This window comes from Nyctibius grandis, chromosome 2 (assembly GCF_013368605.1).
Source record: "Nyctibius grandis isolate bNycGra1 chromosome 2, bNycGra1.pri, whole genome shotgun sequence".
In the NCBI taxonomy this organism is placed as follows: domain Eukaryota; kingdom Metazoa; phylum Chordata; class Aves; order Nyctibiiformes; family Nyctibiidae; genus Nyctibius; species Nyctibius grandis.
In genome coordinates this window covers 38,282,239-38,301,885 of record NC_090659.1, presented here as the reverse complement: position 1 = coordinate 38,301,885, position 19,647 = coordinate 38,282,239, and the positions used below count along the sequence as shown (strand labels likewise).

The following is a 19,647-nucleotide window of genomic DNA, read 5'->3' as shown; positions in this document are numbered from 1 at the left end:
GCAGAGCCACGAAGATGATTAAGGGAGTGGAACATCTCCCTTATGAGGAGAGGCTGAGGGAGCTGGGTCTCTTTAGCTTGGAGAAGAGGAGACTGAGGGGTGACCTCATTAATGTTTATAAATATGTAAAGGGCAAGTGTCAAGAGGATGGAGCCAGGCTCTTCTCAGTGACATCCCTTGACAGGACAAGGGGCAATGGGTGCAAGCTGGAACACAGGAGGTTCCACTTAAATTTGAGGAAAAACTTCTTTACGGTGAGGGTGACTGAACACTGGAACAGGCTGCCTAGAGAGGTTGTGGAGTCTCCCTCTCTGGAGACATTCAAAACCCGCCTGGACGCGTTCCTGTGTGATATGGTCTAGGCAATCCTGCCCCGGCAGGGGGATTGGACTAGATGATCTTTCGAGGTCCCTTCCAATCCCTAACATTCTGTGATTCTGTAAAGAAAAGCTGTTTTCCAGCTGTTAAGACAGATTTATCTCAGAGGAGCTAATCCCAGGGTGATATCAGCAGAAGGACCTGAGCTTGTGAAATAGAAATGAGGTTCTTCTGAATATTCCTGTGAGAAATTAGAGTTGTTTTTTTTCATTTTTTTCCCCCCACTGCTCTCAATGCTGTTTAGTTAAAGATGGTCTGTACTGCAGCGTCTACTCTGTTTAGTGTCCTTGCTTTTTGCTTTCCTTCAATTTTAGTGTATAATGTAGATTCTACTATACATTTCAGTATTCAAAATGTCAAAAATAGGAGTTGAAGGTTTGGTAAGCACCTTTAACATTCCTAAGACAGCAAGGTGTAAACTATAAGGCCAACTAAGTTCGTACTGGACTGTGAGGAGGAAAAATGCAAATTAACAGTTGTTGTTTGGCAGTTAATGTTTACTAAGAATCACTGCTCCCAAATTTCACAATTATTTCTACAGTAACAGAAATTGTACATGCTGCCCCTTTCATGACATTGACTTATTCAAAATAGAAGACAGAAAGATTTTCTTCTTTGTGTTTGCCATCCATGGCTTATAGATCAGTTCTGATATGTAGAAATGAAGGGCAAAATAATGCTGAAACAGGTTTTTATGAAGTGTGTATTAACCAAAGACTTGGCATGTCTCTGTGTGTTTTTTTTTTTTTTTTTCCTTTTTGTCTTTCCCCTGCAGCTTGTTTGAAGCCTGTGCGTGACTGCGCGCTATTTGATTCTTATTCTGAGTCGTTGCCAGGTGGTCAGCAGACTCGGGACTTCAGTCGGATGGAGGTGAGAAGGCATAAGGGTTTGCAGAGTGCAGAGTGGTAGCCCAGCTTCACAATGGCTGTGGTATGTGTAGCAGCAGAACTGTGAGTCTTTGAGAGGACTTTAGGAGTCTCTAAGTGTGTCATTAAGCTGTCTGAAACCCTTCTCTCAGCAATTCGTTCAGTGTGTGGAAAGGGCCAGCAGGTTTTTCAGAAGATGTTCAGGGACAGTGCTCAGGTGAAATCTCTCCTGAATCTGAATTGGTCGAAAATGTGAGGCTTCAGGCGCACACCTTGTTCTAATCAGGCGCTCCTGATTGTGTGGCTCTTGAGTGTTTCTTCCACTTACAGTGCTCCATTTCCACACTCGATCCCCCAGTTTTGATGATAAGAAGAGAAATGTTTTGGCTGTCCTGATTCCTTGTACTTTGCTTCTTTGGAGACTGAAACTATCCCAGATTTTGTACAGTATGGACATGCATAGTTCTAAGTGATTCAGTCTCCATTTAAGTATCCAGCCTTTTCATACTCTAAGGAGCTACCATCTAAGGGTCTAGGTAGTAATTTTAAGGAGCTGGGAAGCGTGTTTTGAGGGAAGAATGGAGATCCATTGCAGCAGTATCACAACAGATACCAGCCTTGTAATGGAAGACTGTTGCAAGCAAAATTAAATTAAGGAGAAGAGCTTATCACTGAGGTTAAAAACCAAAACTTTAAAGATCCTGTAAAGCTGAACTAACCATGGCCACTGAATTGTGCCTGGATATTGCAACTCTGAATATATACGCTGTGAGGTTTAAAAGTTTAGTATTTAAGGTAGTGAGTCACATGGCAGACTGACTGCAAGAACGGACCCTTCTGATGCTGCTTCCAAGTTAAAAAGGAATGCTGTGTCATGGCAACTCAGCAAGGCTGTTCTCCAGTTATTTCCTCCCTATGCCTTACTCTGGGGAGTTTCAGGGTCAGAACCCTGCTGTTCCCTCATCAAATTCAGCTCAGTAGTGGTACCACCAAACAGACTCTCCTAAGCTGCTATGGAGTGCAGTGTTCACTTTGGGCAGTGCTGCAGCCAATGCTTAGAGCATCCAGTTTATCTTCTGGAACTGTTAAAATATGTGTGGTCTCTCTGGGTGGTATTGCTCTTTGTACAGCAGCTTGGCCAAAGTACAGCAGTCATACTGGGTTTCAAAAGCAGCGCTGCTGTTCTGGTAGCGTGGGCTGCTGGTACGTTGGCAGCATAGGCAGGTTCTTTACTGCAGCAGAACAGCCTTGTCCCTTGCATATGCCTTATTTTGTGAGGGTGATTCGCAGGGGGCTGTGAGATTGTGCCACAGGCCACACTGCGCTAGCACTTCTTCACTGTGCAGTAAAGCTCAACAGTCCCTTGAGAGTGTGCCTTACTAGCATACGTGCATGTTGGTTTGCAATTTAAACAAGCATGAGGCAAAATTCAAGACAATTTGCATTGAAAACTCATTTGCTGATGTCAGCATGTGTGTGTACATATATATGTAACTCTATTTCCAGGCTGCAGTATGAGTCAACTGAGTATTTGAGTTAACTCGCTGCATCAGTTTAGGATACTTGTTTTTAGGGAGAGTTATTTGTCTTCTGCTTAAAAACTGTCACATCCCTGTTCGGATGTTTTTTTGTCAGTAGGCAAGACCCCTGAGTGTCAGCTTCTGTTTTTCACTTGATTTTCATGGGCATATACAAATACACGTGCATATCTAAAAAAAGATATAGCTATAATATGTAATTAAATTCAATCAAAAATATAAATAAATATATAATTACGTATCTTTTATACACATAATTAAAAAGCTTCAGTTTATGTAACTTCTTCACTTCAGGATCTACTTCAGTATCTCTGTGGCCTAGGGAGCCCTCTTTTCTGTTAGGATACTGGCTTTGCAAGCGATTACCCAGATACGCAAAGTGGTCTTTGGTTATTGCAACACTGTGAGGAAGTTTGCTCTTTAGTAGCACAGCCTTTGGGACTGTGAGATTAGAATATTCTTTTATATATTTCAGAAAGCTCAGAAATCTTGCTTTCAGAGTCATCTTGTGTTTCTTGGAAATAAAATGTAATTTCAGTAACCTAACCAATACAATTTTATAATCTTATTAAATGTCTGGTTTTTAGACTCTTCTTGTTTGTGGTCGTTGAATGTATATGCAGAGTAAGGATAAATCTAGAAGGAGATTATTTCCTAAGCAACTAAATTGTATGCTTTTTTGCTTTTTAGATTTTTCTGCTGCAGTGGAGATTATAATAGTAGGAATATTATAGTAATAATTAAATAGCTGTAGAGGGTATACAGCACAAAATGTAAAAAACCCAAACAAGCAACAGATCCCCCATTTTATGTTTAATTTTTTATTCGATTTTCAGCAGTTAAGCTTTCAGACCTCCTGTGCCTCATCTCTGCTCTCTCTTCCTTGAGACATTCTCACCATAACTGCCAGTAACTTGCAGATTACTCTGCTGCCTTTGTAGTCAGATAATATTCTTGGGGGAACATCTGGATCTTCTGCTCCATTCTTAGGTTTTGCAAGGTGGCAGGATGTTCTGCAAAATCCGTTTTTTTTATGGCTAGGTTGAAAATGAAGAAACATAGATTTTGCAGATATTAAAAAAAAAACAAAACCAAACAAAAAACTCAAGTCAGTAATTCAAGAAGGCCAAATCCAGAGTAAAGGGGCTGTGAGATCTGTTTTATAAAGTTTCACATGGGATTCCCTGACGCTTCTGAGGAAGCAACATAGCAAAAACATGGCTTGAGGACTCTGAAAACGTGTGTACAAAAACTTCACATCCCTAGCTACTCCTGACACTCTAAAGTAAAGAGTGTCAGACTAAAGACCTAATTCAGTGCATGCTTGAATTGATGGAAAGATTCTCACAAATTTCAATGAACTGTGAGCATGACATTTCTGAGGGAGTTCAGAGCAACCCCAGCCAATCATTTTATGCATATAGTGTGAAATCTTATGTTTTATCTTCAAGCTTTGGCAGTGAGAAAGTTTGCGGAAAAGAGCCAAAGGAATGAACAAAAAAGAAAAGAAAAAATAAAAGACCAGAACCAGAGTGGGAGACAAGAACTTAAGAAAAAAAAAAAATGGGAAGACAAAACCTCTTTGGTTACCAAAAAGCCGTCACCCTTGTCATTCTCGAGCATAACATTAGCAGTCTGTGTGTGTTTTGTAAGTTTAGCAAAACCTAGCATTCAGGTGGCCTTCTTGAATTACTGACTTGAGATTTTGGGTTTGTGTTTGGTTTTTTTTTTAACACGTCTGCAAACTCTATGTTTTTGAATTAATTTTTCTAGGCCCAGTGGATTTCAGGCCATTTTTAGGCCCAACCTCTTCCATGCTCCCTGGAAAAAGCCAGCATCACTTAATATTTAGGGAAGCTTAGAGCTTCTGAACTTTGCTTTACCATTGTTTTGGCTGCAGAGTGTATCCTTGTTCTTACAGATAGTGGTAGTAGAATTTGTTCCTCATTCCCTGCTGTGAGCTACGCAGCAGAAGTTACAAGAACAACAAATGCCTATATTATAAGATGCTGCTGAAATAAAGAAAAGTTAATGAATAAGATTGGGGCAAAGATCCCTGTTTTCCCATTGGAGGCCTGAATGGGCCTCCAGCAGACATGCTAATGAAATTTGTTTTTTCCATCTCAGTGATTGCACGTTGAAAGACAAGAGTAGTCCAAGGATCAGCCACCTCAGCCAGAATATGTTATATGCAGAACTACTGGGCTCTGCAGTACAGCCAGAGTTTTGGCTAGAGAGACTGTTCTGATGGAGACTGTAACTCTTGTGCAGGGCCTGGCGAAGTTTTCTCAACCCTAACACAGGCGTTACAGCCAAAGAGAAAGGAAACAAAATGACGTTACTCTGTTTTGAGAAGTCTCTCCTTGCACATAGTCTGTAGCTCCTTGTGATTCACTGTTAAAGTGCTTCTCTAACTAATTTCAGGTGTGGAACTATTGCACCTTGAAAAGCCGAGTTATAGTTGTCTTTTTGTAGGTCCTCTATGCTTCTTTATCTGACAAAGCAAATCGTGGTGCAAGAGAAAATATCACCTTTATTTGTGTGATCTGTGTTCTTAAATATTTGACTGTGGAAAGGTGTGAGCTATACCAATCTGTGTAATAAATAAATTCTTTCTTTAAGAAGACATCAGCTGAAGAGGTACCTGATAAGTCTGCCCTGTTACAGGATGGAAAGAAAGATGACAAACAAGGTATTCAAATAAATAACTCTTTTCTTTCCCTGTTACGGGTTAAATTCTGTGTGTTTTTAGTAATCGTGTGTATTTGCTGACAGAAGCAATGCTATGTTTAATTTCTAAGCTGGCTATGTGTTGCTGTATATTTAAAGAGACAACAGCTAAATTGACAACAGCTGAGTTGAGGACAAATAAATGGATGTGTTTGCTTCAAAATTAGTTCTGTTGTATGTGAATGATATGAAATGCACCTTCTAAAATATGTCTAGTCCTGAGGCAATTAATATTGCACTTCTTATTTTAACGAAGTTGTAATTGTTGTTATCAGGAATTTTGTAAGAGTAAAGACTCCATTGGGCCAAATTTTGGATTTCCCTTTTTGCAGGAAATAGCAACACTTCAAAATTAGTTTTTATTCCTGTTAAAAAAAAAGTCCTTATATTTTCTTGCAAAACAAAAGTTTTGTACAAACTGGATTGAAAATACTTGATTCATTTATTTCACTTGAAATCCGTCAGCAGCAAGCCATGTGAAATTGAAGTGATCTTTTTCTTTTTCCATTCAGCGGCTACTAGGGCTTCCAGAATCAGACTGTGGATCATCACACAGTCATTCCCTTTTAGATGTCCTTTCCCTGACCTTTCAGGTTCTCACTTGCTGTCCCTGTCCCTCAGATGTGGAAACAAAACAGTTGTGGGTATTTTGTTGCTTTATTCTCAGAGCTGTGGATTATACATTAATAAAAAAAAAAAATTATACGTCTTGATCTCCTAGCTGTCCACATGCTGAGGTTGCATCAGAGCTGTGAGACCAGGTTGTCCACATTCCTGAATCACCTTCCACACTCAGGTGTGACCGAGTTTGGCAGATTCCCAGCGTCCCTGGTTCAAAGAAAGGTTGTCAGAGTTGACGAGCGTTTGTAAAACATTTTGACAAGTCAGCATATTCCAAGAAATTCATGTTTTGTTGACAAGGTTTGTTTTGTTGTAAAATTCATAATGAACAAGAGCAGGACTTGAACCTTGAAGGTTATTGCTTTGAAATATCTAGGGAAGGTTTACTTTTTACTAAGGGAATCTTTTTTCTTCCCTGTTTAGATGAAAAACTTGTGCTTTGCTCTTTGTAGCTGACATGTTAAGTCAGAAGGGAAGCTGTTTTGGTGCATGCAGTCATGCAGGGCTGAAGATTTGCTGTGTTTATGACAAGATTCCTACCTTTTCAGCAAAAGAACAAATGCTCTTGTTCTACCATGCATTGCTATTCTGACAAATGAAAGAGCAGATCACTCCCCTGACCGAGGAGATCTCCCCAGACGTAAAGTACCTGTAGGTCAGGGCTGTAGAAGCAAATTTTCCTGCATTTTCAAGACTGTATAAGTAAATTAGCTCCACTCTGTCAGTTAGTTAAATGTGGAAGATAACGTAAATACAACTGCATCCCAAGAACCACACTTTTCTCACATGTTTTATTTGATAAAGGCAGAGGGGGATGAGAGATTTTCATTCCAAGTCATCATTTATAATATAGTATATTACAGTACATTAAAATACGCTATAGTGCATTAACAATGCCTTAAGAAAGTCATTAATAAAGGAAGCGTAGGCATCAGTGGAAGGGGAATAAGCACAAAGAATTGGGATTTCCTAAATTTTAACCCTGGCTCTGTCGGTGCCGTGTGATGTTCCCTGGGGCAGGCTGGTTAAGGTTTGAGTTGCCACAAGCAGCCAGTCTCTCGTGCGCCCTGGCTTTCTGGGTTTGTAACTTGGTAGACGAGTCCTGGCTCTGACAGGTGTTGCTGACTGCTGTCTCTGAGTGTGCTATGTCTCTGAAGCAGAAGTCCTTGGGGTTAGGCACTCAAACCCCCAAATTCTCAAAATTTGGGATTATTTGGCAATTTGGGCGCAGGCCTTTCTGTTCTTGACTACTTGTGCTCTTAAAAATTTGGGTGCTTGGGTGTTCTGAGGGTATTTGGCTACTTTAGTTTCCGAGTATATTTGGTGTTAATAGACATTCTAACTAGTACTGCTGTAGATGCTACTTTCTCAGAGCTGATACCTGTAGATTTTACCTGCACATACTTAAAATAATTTTAATTATTTTGTTTTTTTTTTTATTAAGCTCTTCAAGTAAGCAGTGCTCTCAAAACAATACCAAAGGAATTTCAGCACTTGACTGTGAAAACAGGTAAGAAGAAAAAAATCTCATGTGTTATTTCCATTAGAATTTTGATCAAATATTTTCATATCACAGTAAGCCTAAATTAGTGTAATTTCATTCATTTTTTTAAGATCCTGTTGCTCTCGTACTATTTTACTACTGAAATTAGCTTTTACCTCATAATAACTACTATTTGCAAAATAAATAATTACTACTTCAGGTTGTCAAAGGTTTTCTTGCTTTCTTTCTGTCATTGTAAGTGTATGTGCATTCATATGTGGGAAATGTTTTTAACAGCATTTTTTAAGGAGTCTGAAGTTTTTCTCTACTAAAAACAAGATACAAGATCACAAATATTGTACCTCTTGATAAAACCTCTTCTAAAGTATAGAATAACTGTGTAATGTTTCAGTAACTGTTCTGAAATGGCCTGTTCCTTTTTAAAAACTGAGCTTTCATATTTTCTGTCAAGGAGTTTAAAGGTAGATAGCCTTTTGGAAACAGTCCTTATGGTACTTAGAGCACTGACACAAGCTTTTGATTCGAGGGGGTGTTTCTTTGTTGAAACTACCCCTGATTTTTCTCTGTCTAGCTCCAACATACACTCCTTGTTCCTATCATACTGGAAAACGTTATTTCTGGAACGGCATATGTCAAAATTGCCTAGTTGCTCCAGAACCTTCCCATGCATTCAGTTCAGATCATCAGACCTCTCTTGCCTTCCTCTTTGTAAATCTCTTTCCTAGAGTGGTAAGTATGTTTGCAAGCTTGCCCTGGTCCCAGTCAGCTCAGATTTGGACTTGCTTTCTTTTCCTTTTGCATAGATCTTTTTACTCATGAACATATCCTTGATTAAGAAAACTGACCCCACATGTCTGTCACAGAAGTTTTGCCTTATAGCTCGATGTATTCATGGCTGCTCAACAGCTGCATGCCTCATTTCCCAAGTCTTTTTTTTTCCTGGCTTCTTCCCAAACACTTGGCAGCTGCCAGATTTCCTATCTTCAGCTCCTATTCTTGAATAATTGCTGCTTCTCCTTCACACACACGCACTCTTACACTTCCCTCTCAGGGGGAGAGGAGGGTGGTTTCAAGACTTTCATTTCTTTTCTCTCCCCACCCCCATTTTGCCCAGGGGTGCCCCAGGCAGTTTTATTTTCAGTTCAGCAATTCCATCTTTGATATGCTTAAGAAAAAAAACTGTTGTCACCTGCACATCTCCTGCACCACTGTCCTCTTTCCCCCATATCCTTCATCTCCTAGTCAGGGAGGTCTTCTGGATGTTTGCTGTGTTTGTATACCAAGGGAGATGGTGGCAGAGATTCACCCCATCATCGTGACTCCTGTCACTGTAGGGGTTTCACCCTTGCTGTTCTCCGCATTAAGGGTTTGAGCAACCGTGTTCTCAGATTGTGTGATAAGACTGATGTTAGAAGTAAAAATGTTTATCCAGTTGGCTAGATACAGCACAGTAATTGAGTGGTTATTTCAGAACTGGTCACCATTCTGAAAGGTCGTTGTAATCATTAACCTTCAGGATGAATACTCGGTTGGGATGAAGCGGGAGAAATTTTACATCCTTCTTTGGTTATTGATTTGGGCTGTGTATGTAAATTCAGGAAAGATGATACTGCTGTGCTTCATTATGGGAAAGTTTTCTTTGCCATTAGAAACACTAGAAATTTGAAGTCGGTAAAAACTTTATATGCTCAGCATCTCCAAATATCTGGCCAGTTTGTTTAGGTTCCTAAGTACAAGATTGTTGTTGGCTTTAGACTTTTAAAGGATTAAGGGCCAAATTTGCGAGCATTTAAGTTGTATATTTCTACCTCAGCCACCATTAAGAGATGAGTCTGTGGGAGTGATTTAGAGTAGTGGGAAATTCTTTGTTTTTTTCTTTAGCCATGTGGCATACCTGCACCTTTTATGGTACAATTTTCCACCCAATCTTCAGCCTGTAAAGCAAGGAGGCACCAGTTGAGTGTAAGGTATTAGGCTATAGCCAAAAGTTACTGAATCAGCATCCTTTGGTACATTAAAATGAACTTGTATTGGGAGAGGAGCTTGGGAGCAGTTAAAGACCCAAAATGGGAACTGTCACTCTCCTGTGAATGAATAAATAAGAGTTCATGATCATATATGACTTCAATTAGTGCAGACCAAGCTGTTCAGTTCATCAGGCTCTACTACTCCAGGACTGGTACAAACTTTTAAATAATAAATGTAATTAATTTACTCAACAGCTTTAATTTTTTATCGGTTTCATGTAAGTTAGGCTTATGTATCCATAGCAATAGAAATATGGAAAACTCATAAGTTTTATATCGTCTTGAATGGTTATGTCGTGTATGTGTATAAACCCGCACCTCAAACACAAAGTACACGCAGACTGAGTGTACCAAAATAACTGCACATTTTATGGAAATCCTGCCACAATTATTTGTATATCCTAATAATGAACTCCCTGGTTTATAATTTTTTTTGCATTATACTACTTCTTTTGAAAGGTAAAGCTAAGTCTGGGTATTGTGTAATTGTAGCCTTGAATTTCCTGATTTTTCAAAAGCTTAAAAGAAAATCCTTGGCAGTAGTATTCTATTGCTTTCATTTTTTATTAGTAGGCATTTGAGGATTCTTTCTTCCTTCTGTGCTTTCCTGTTTACCTCAACAAAATGTTCTCAGAGAGTTTGAATGTCAGTTTTACCTGCAGGTTTTTAGACAAAAGGCTTTCTAAAAGTATGAACAGAATTACGGTCTCCATAAAAAAAGGAAAATTTGAAGGTTCTTAAACATGGCTTAGCTTGGAAAGGATTTATGCTTCCTATTTCTAAGTGGCATATGTTTAATAATTGTGTCTGTAATTTAATAATCAGCAGTTTCAGCATTGGAAAAATTGGGTCATATGACTGTAGGGAAGCAGTGTCTGAAGTTGTGTTTTCTGAGAGTTTGACACAGAGAGAGAGGAGGATTATCACCACTGCGTATTTTAATAATAATTCCCTCTCTCCCCTTAAGTTGATAGGAAGAGTTTGTTGCATAGAAATCTGGAATGACTGTGAGCCAGTTTGTTGGTGACAAGAATCTACTAGAACTTGGTTTATAAGTGGTCATTTGTGTCACTGCCAGCTGCATTTGGGTTTATTCCATCCAAAGCATCAGCTAGCACTGCGTGACCCTAAAAGCAGTTTCTTTTATAAAGAAAGAGTGTGTGGCTGTACATGTGCCATATGCTGCTACTTGTCTTCTGTGAGCCTAAAGCCTCCTATGGAGGGTCTATGCAGTAGTGCAATGCAAGCCATTAAAAAGTCAGTATTTGCCAGCTGCTACCACAGGTAGCTCCTGCTCTGTGTTTTGGAGGATCTGTCGTATTCTCAGGTAGTGCTGCATAGTAGCTGGTGATAAATGTCTGACTTGTAAGTAGGCATGTATCTGAAGGAAGCTAGAAACTCTGAGAATTTTTTTTTTCCCAACTTATTTGCTTCTCCTAAGTGTTGTACTTGATTAAGGAGAATAATAGGAAAAGTACAAGGCTTCACTTTGTGTGTGCATTGGGATCATTGATGCTGCTGTAATACCTTGAGGATATCTCAGCGGACTGAATTTGAAAGCAATCACACAGATATGTTTTCTCAAAATTATCTGATGTTGGTAGGGAGAGTAACAGAAAAGTCACAAAAAGACTATGTAAACCAAGAAGCAGCCCCGAGGAATTATCCAGAGAGAGTAAGTCAGCACTGTTGTTTTCCTATCACATAAAACCTGCATGTGGGAGGATATTTGGAATTCATCCAAATAAAAGAAACTGTTTTTTACATTGATAGAAATGTGTTTGATCAACACTTAACCTGTAAAGCTTTCTATCTTCAAATATCTTTCTTTCCCAATGTCACAGTAGTCTCAACCTGATGTGTTATTTTTTTTTATGGGTGGTAAGAAGATGTATGTTTATACTAATTAGTTTAAGTATTTAGGAAGGACGTCAACCTCTGTGCTTTGGGAAGCAGGGCAACTAATGGGTATCTGGACTAGGAGTGAGGTGATTTCTGTGGAAAATTTATGCTCTTCCTTATGTTGCTTTGTCACAACTACATGCAAGAGTACAGATCAGAGCTATCAGACCTATTGCTTTTCTTGCGTTCTGGTAACCAAATTAAAAGGTGAAGGTCTGACTACATGTGGGACATTTACATACTACAGAAATAAAGGGGAAGAAGAAGTGAAAATAAATTCTCATTGCTCATGTAAGATGAGCACACTCTCACATCCACATTTGCAACACTCACATTTTTAATGTACACTGATCCTGCAGCTAAAGGCATTTATTTAAATTATGATGTTTTAGTGGTTCTTTTTTCTTTTCTGTTTCAGCTGCTCAGGAATCTAATGCACTTAAAGCCAGACCACGATCCAGGTACTGCTTTCATTTCTATTTCAGGAGAAGACATGTGTTCCTCTGGTGTTAGACACAAGGTGTAACAACTGGTGTTGCATTTTTAAATTTTTTTGTAGTCAGTGGTGTGCTGGAAGTCCAGCTCAGATAAAAGACAGATTTACCAGGAGAGATCTGTAAGCTATAGGCTGTACATAAGTATTACTAGAGATCTGCAATCTCTGATCATAAGGTGCTGGGACTTTTGACTGTCTTCCAAGCCCTGCTGTCTCATCGGGGTGGTGACTGCCTCCAGCCCAGCCCCAGGAGTGTTGTGTTGGGAGAGCGGGGACCACCCCATTGTAGGGAACATTCTCAGCTATTTCGTGTTGTTGAAACCTGCACAGTGGTTGCATATGGAGGGAGACACTGCACGCTCCCACAGAAACAGCAATAGTAGCTCAGCTCTTGGATGTGGGTGAGTGAATCCTTTTGTTGGCGTGCATGTACTTGACTACAGCTGGTTGGTGTGTGATGGAAGGGCTTGTGGACTTACACTGCTGTATGCTAGAAATGACACCTGCTGAATTTGGGTATTTGAAAGAAAAGGGAAACCTGTGCCAGAAAATATTGTGTATAAATGGATTACGTTTTGGGTTTGGTTGTTCACCATTCTGGTGTATAGCCACATCACACATTCACCTTCAAACTCTTTTTTTTTTGTGCTAGTTAGAGGGCTTCATTTCTTTTTCATAGGTAATGAGAGTATATTCAGGAGCTCCCTCCTTACAAGCTTGTCAAAGCCTGCTAATAAGAGGATCAGCTATAAGCATGATGAACGAAGATGATTGAAGTTCTCTGTTCTTAGGACCTACATCCAGGAAGGCTGAACTGCCTTGTGTTCTATTTTTCTGCTGCTAGCCAAAGCTTTTTAGCTTTCGTACTGTTTTAAATTTTCTTTTTGTGTTACTAAATCATAAATTTCAAATATGCAAAAAATGTGTAAAAAACATTTTATGCAAAAATGCATAAACCAGCAAATGCTTAAACAAGTCTGAAAAAAGTCACTTGACTGTGACTACTGTGTCACATATGACTGTCTCATATCTGACCATATGTCACTACTTCAATGCAGAAGTTGAGACTAAAGATTCCTGAGCACATCCTTGAACTCAGACCTTCTGCTGAGCTTGTCCTGCGTAGCCTGGAGAGCTCTATAACCTCGAGGGTCTCTGTCTTCAGGTGTGCCTGACCACCAGAGGCTACAATTTGAGTCTGTTACAGCTTTCAACTAGGGAGCCTGGCTTTCTAGCCTAAGCTGTGCAGATTCTTAGCTGCTGACTCTTAACTCACTTTTCGGTGCCAGGTCTGCCTGCTGCAAGCAACGATTCGCTGTCACAGCTCTGTGTTGGCACTGCTGGGGCTGGCATATTTTTGCCTGGTAGCTGCTATCTGACTCAATCTTTTAAAAAAATTAAAAATCCCAAACTGTTACATTGTACAATTTTAATGCAAGTAAAATATACACTGCATAATATGGAAAGTAAAAGTATAAAACCTTAACATCCTGATTCAAAGCTTTCCCATCTATTTCCGGGGGAGGTGGATTAGGTCTTACACGATACAGCTATGGAATTCAAAACTCTACCAAGATAAAAAGTTTAGCATCAGCAGAGGTTTTTGTGTCACATGTAAATTTTGAAGCAATTACGGCTTTCACGCCTGTATTTATTAAAGTTTACATCAGAAACGTAGGATCAGCATTGCCAAATGTCTGTCAAGCGAAAGGGCTGTTTTCTAACAACAGCCTGTTTGGCAAAAAAACAATCCGTTTCCCATTAGTGGGAGTTATTTCTGTTCTACTCGAATGTGGTTTTGGTCTTGCCTGTCATGCATAATGTGTTACAGTAAGTGTAACATCTCGGATTGTCAATGCTCATTTTGAACAAAGCTCTCGGTCTTGCAGAAAAAACTGGTAACTACAACAGCTGAAAAATATTGGACACCATTCAGCAAAATCAAAATTCTTAGCAAATGCCCCACGTTGGGATTAATGGGAAGTGGAAGCACACGGAAAGATGTACTGAGACCTGTATTTGAGCAGTTTTGGTCACTTTGGAGCCATTTAGATTTTCTGAATTTTGTGTAATTAGGTGACTGTTTGCTATGAAAAATTTATTCTGATAGTTAGACTATTATAAACTACAAAATGTGTACTTGCAAGAGGTAGGTTGAATCTATACCTGTATAAACACTACTCTCACAGCTGAGAAAGGCAACAGAAACTGTAAGGGGAGGGAGGCACAGAATTTTACTCAGATTTATTCAGAAGAGTTGCTACAACTATCCTGATGGCAGTTAAAGTTACATGAGAAGAGCCTGAAGCTGTAATAGATAAGGCTTTAAAAAAATACTGGCTCTGTAAGCATGACCCATTGCTTTCCCCAGATGTGTAGGTCCCTCTCTTGGCGAATAAATCTGTCTTGTTATGAGGGGGAACTTTTAGTCAGTAGGGCAAGGAATTTCCACTGTGAGCTTGAGTTCTGGTCAGTGTATTTTTAGATACTCTTCACTGTAGTCGTTTAAAATGAATTTCTGAAGTAAAATATTTTCTACTTCTCCCCTGCCTCATTCTTCCTTAGGTCTTACTCTAGCACATCAATAGAAGATGCCATGAAAAAGGGAGAAGAGCCCCCTACTCCACCTCCAAGGCCACAGAAATCACATTCCAGAGCTTCCTCTTTGGATCTGAACAAAATATTTCAACAAAACACACAAGGTAAAGTTTGCTTTCTTTCCTTCTTTTGAGACTGTTTAGGTTAGCTGCATACTTGGCAACTTGATCTGTTTGCACAAATGCTTGACAATATGTGCATATGCTCGCCCTTGCTATCGACAGTAATACACTACAGAACAGAAGAAGTTGCACTTTCTTGCATTACATCATCACTGAGGGGAAAAATCACTGTTTCTATAATTAAGGTGATTATAACGTTTTCTGGCACGATAATGGGAAGCTTAACATATGGTAGTCTGTCATCACTGACTGTTTATAACTAGTCTGGCTGTTTAGACAGTTCTCATCAGTAACTACAATGTATTTGATTTTTATTACTATTTATTTTTTGTAGTTTAGAAGCAGGAAGAAAACCCTTAGTGTTTAAACTGGGAGAAAATGAAATTTCTCACGTGCAAACATTTTTGATGTTGAAGTCTTCCATATGCGTGGGGGCAATCAGAAACCATTCTTCGAGTCAAAAGAAAGGGCTATTTCTTTTGACACAGGTGCATGTTGAGGGGAGAGAAAGAAAATGTAGAATAGTAGCTGGAGTGAACTGAGAGAAAAGCTCTCTCCAGCACGTTAGTGTTTGAGTGGTCCTTTTACCTTGCACAGTGAGTGGTGGAAAGAGGAGCTGTTTATTCAGGGCAGCAGCCACCCAGCATCGCTGTGCTCTAGCAGTGTCCTTGAACCAGACCAGAGCTTTATGCAGTGCACACCAATCATCTGATTCAAGGACTAGGTTAAACATGGTCATGTTTATGCTTCAGAAGAAAGCCAAGGTTTGTCTGTGTCAAGGAATGTTTTAACTGGGCTCTGTAATGTGGTTCTTGGAGTAGAAAAGAAAGAGTTTCACTCTTGCTACGTGGGGCTTTTTTTTTGTGCAAACACCAGACAGAATTCAAGAGTCCTGCTGTGTGTGCTGAACCCTGAAACTCAATAGGAGTACACATTTTTTTTTTTTTTTCTGCCTTACACAGAGAAGCAATTCCTGATCCTTGACTGTGGTTCCTGTTCAGGGATCTGTTGCCTCCAATTTTGATTTCATTATACATCAAAATAAAAACCCAAACAGAGCCAAGTGCACATTTTCTAAGGCAGCAAATACTTTCAGAATCCAGATAAAAAGTATAACTGGAACGAAATAAACTTAGATTTAAGTTTCTCTTGGAACACAAATGAAAGGAGAATGTAAATTCTTGAAGAAGTCATTCTGTGAATGAAAAGCAACATCTTGCTTTTGAAAGGGATCATTTTGAAAGTCACCATTACTTTTGAAGTAACATAACGATTTCTTCTGGGCAACTTAACAAACTGACAGTGTTATAGTGAGTGCAGGAAAGGATAACTTGTCCTATCGATACTTTTTGGAGGGTTTCCTCACTGGAAATGGGACCATTAAGTAAGGGTAGGCAGTTGATTGTTTGCAAAGAAAGTGCGTGCTCTGGTCACCCTAAAACTGTTCATCATATTTGGTTCAAATTTACGGCTAATTATAGTTGGAACAAGAATTGGCTCTAGGTTGACAAAACCTGAAGTATAGTGTGCTACCAAATTGCAAAAATGTGGAAGGTCTCTCAGAGGTTCAAATTCCTCCTGTACCTGCAGCATGATGGTCTGTCATTTTTTGCTCTCTCGAATGTCCCCTGATGGCAATGCTAAATATCTGTGGTGGTTGTCTTCCTCTAATGGAGCTGTTCTATTTTGTGTCAAAAATGTAAATACTCGTTGGGAAAGAATAAGAAGGAATTTGTAGCCTTGAAGAATTCAAGGAAGAACTTGTTAAACAATTTGTAGCCCACCCTGAAGAATGGTTCCATTTCAAATAAATCTGCGTCATTAGAAGGAGGGGATTAAATCAACCCATCTCAGCACACCCAAGTACCATGGTGCATTGACCTTGCTCTGCTTTGAAGTCAAATGTCTGCATTGGAAGTCGTATTTTCAGTTCTTCGTTCTATGAAGAAACATGTGCACGCCCTTCCCTGTCTTTAAGCCACTAATAGTTGTTATTCTGCAACATCTTAGTGATAATGTGATTTTATACAGCTGCTTTCTTTTCTTCCACTTCTCTTGTTTTGATCACCTCCCTCTTTTTCATTCTTTTTTTCATCCTTTTCCCTACTGATCTTACTTCTCAGTAGAAATTCCAGTCTCATCATTTTCAGAAACCTTTTTCATCTACAGACAGTTCTTCCTCAGGGAGCGGTCATTGTTTCAGAGCCAAACTCTTTTAAGATTTGGTTTTACTTCTCATTACTCTGCTCTGATTTGTTTGGTAACAAATTAAATTTATTTTTTCCCCAAATCGAGTCTGTTTTGCCCATGATCATAATTGGTGAGTGATCCCTCCCTGTCCCTGTCCTGACTCATGAGCCTTTTGTTATATTTTCTCCTCCCCATCCCACCGGAGGGGAGGAGTGAGCGAGCGGCCGCCTGGTGCTTGGTCACCTAAACCCACGACAGTGAAGTAAGTTGCACACAGTTGTATGGTAACAAGCTGTATCCTTATTTCTGCTGACATTATAAGCAATGAAGTTAGAATAGTTTCCATCTGCCATCAGCTGATCCAGTTACAGATTTACAATATAGATGACGTGATGGCAATGTACTATTTAGGTTTCTCGGCTATTGGGATAATAAAGCCTGGCATAAATATCAAACCTGATGTGTTTCTATCCACAGGTCAGTTGCTTACTTTCTGTCCCAATGTACTCTCGACTGAATTTGTGCTTTACATTTTCTCCCTGACTTCCTTCCTTCCTGGGTTTTCAGAAATAGTCTCATTGTCACAGCTGAACCACAGAAATTAGCTGGAATGACCATCCCTTCTAGCACCACTGCATTGCCTTGTGTCAGGACAGAAAACCAGACTGTAAAATCGACCGTTTTAATAGCTTTCAGGATATATTCAACATGATTAGCATAATCCCATTTCGGTACATTAGTTTTTGTCCTACTAATTCTTGTTCAGAAATAACCCTGATTTTGTGAGTTTGGCAGATAATCTGCTCCCACATCTGCAAAGGGGTGCTCAGTAGTATTGAGTTTTATTTTCAGTTCCTCATTGTTCATGTTGATCTATTGGTATTGCTTCCTTAATTGTAAAGCCACCAGTGGTTTGGAGCATTTTTTTATTTATTTCATTTTTAAAGGACAGAAAAAGAAAAATCTCTTTTCTTCAGGTAAATTCAGCCAAAGACTGTGGCAGATTCTTTTTGCGGGCACTGTTTTTTTGCAGGGTGTTTTTGTTTGTTTTTTGTTTACTGCTGCTATGTCATGTTTGCCACCATGTTAAGATGCCCCTCTCCTGGCAAGTATACACAGAGATGGTTTATCCGTGGTGGCTGGGATGTCCAGCAATGTACTGGCTGCAGAAACTGTGCTTTAAAATTGTTGAATTGGGACATAACTGCACTGGAAGGAGGCACCTTCATTCATACTACATAGCTGCACTATTCTGGGATACTGTAACTAGTGTTACCCAGGAAAAACATAAAAAAAACAAGAGAACTTATTGAAAGGCCCCACCTTCTGAAATGTCCATATGTGAATTTCTGTTAAGAGATGTTAAGAGACAGAAATATCTTCTATTTCTTTTTTTAATCGTGTAGTCTTTACGTTAGCATCTGAGAATAATTCAGTACTGCTGCATTCTCAATATATTTCTTTTTGTTGAATATATAATCTCTGGCATGTGGCCTGTGTACATATTAAGAAAATACTTGGCTGGGTTTTATGCATTCCTGGGAAGACAACAGCAGGTTTTAAGTAGAAACAAAAATGTCGGTTTACATACATATAAGACCTGGTTTACATCTTCATTTCTTCTCTAGCCCACTGTCTAGTCAGATAGAAGCCAAGAGCTCCCAGAGTAAGACCTGGGAGCCTGTGGCCCACAAAGCTTTCCTGCAGTGTTCACAAAGGTTCTTTGCAGAATTAATTGCTTTGTGGGGCATCTCGTGCTCCCTTCCATCTGTCCTGTGATCTGGGTGAGGGAGCAGATATTGAAGGGGCCAAAATTGCTGCAGCTTGGAGCCTGGAGCAGCGTACCCATGGGGTCTGCTGCCTGGCTGGGGTCCTGCAGCAACGCCCCCAGCCACCTTTTACCCTCAGCAGCAGCAGTAAACTGTGGTCTGCCTTGGGGTAACTCTGGGACTGGGGCAAGTCTCAGCCTAAAATATTAAAACCCCAAAACACATATATTGTCTTCTGGCCTTTTGCTCGGTTACCTTTTCTGCCCCTGACAACTTACTTCTTACAGAAATTTATTTCTGGGTAATTATAGGCAGTGACAGCAGTCTGGATCTTGTTAGATTGATACAGATGCCTCTGAAACACATTTTATTTCCCACTTAGTTTCATTTCTGAATTGCATAACTTCTTTTAATTAACGTTTCTGTAGAACAAAGGATACTTGTTTGGAAAAGAGAATTGGCTTTGATGAAACAACATAATTGTCATAAACAGTGTAGTTTCATGTAGATATGGAAGGAAGACTGAATATCTGTGTAATTCATCAGAACAGCCGTATAACTATTTACAAATGAATTTTTGACTGAAGGTTTTGGGCGCTCATTTGCTTTTGAAACTTGTCTCCTGCTGTGGCTGTCCCTGCAGTGAAGAATGCGTGGAATGCAGTCACCATTTCTTGCATGCACTTGTAAGCAAATACTGTAACCTGGATTCGCTCCTTCAGGGCTGCTGGTTTCAGCCAGCAACGTGGGGCTAGTATTTTTGGTTTTTTCTCCCTTTTAAAATGTGAGGTATTAAGTACCACACCTGGTAAGGGGGAACCACAACTAGCATTTTATTCTAAGTGCAGTGTTTTCTGTTACGGATGATATTTTCCTGACTAGAGTCAGATCTGTAACCTCTACTTA

At 39.6% G+C, this 19,647-nt stretch overlaps 1 protein-coding gene across 6 annotated transcripts in view; it reads left to right on the top strand.

Moving 5' to 3' along the window:
* Positions 1 to 19,647, top strand: part of REPS2 (RALBP1 associated Eps domain containing 2) — a 103,174-nt gene that overhangs the window by 54,322 nt on the left and 29,205 nt on the right. For 5 of the 6 annotated variants that reach the window (XM_068425284.1, XM_068425280.1, XM_068425282.1 and 2 more), the window contains exons 9-13: positions 1,154 to 1,248; positions 5,405 to 5,474; positions 7,578 to 7,643; positions 11,985 to 12,027; positions 14,628 to 14,764. In XM_068425284.1, the coding sequence (XP_068281385.1) occupies positions 1,154 to 1,248; positions 5,405 to 5,474; positions 7,578 to 7,643; positions 11,985 to 12,027; positions 14,628 to 14,764 (411 nt within the window). The remainder of the gene's footprint in view (positions 1 to 1,153; positions 1,249 to 5,404; positions 5,475 to 7,577; positions 7,644 to 11,984; positions 12,028 to 14,627; positions 14,765 to 19,647) is intronic. The other variant, XM_068425279.1, reaches the window with a different exon arrangement.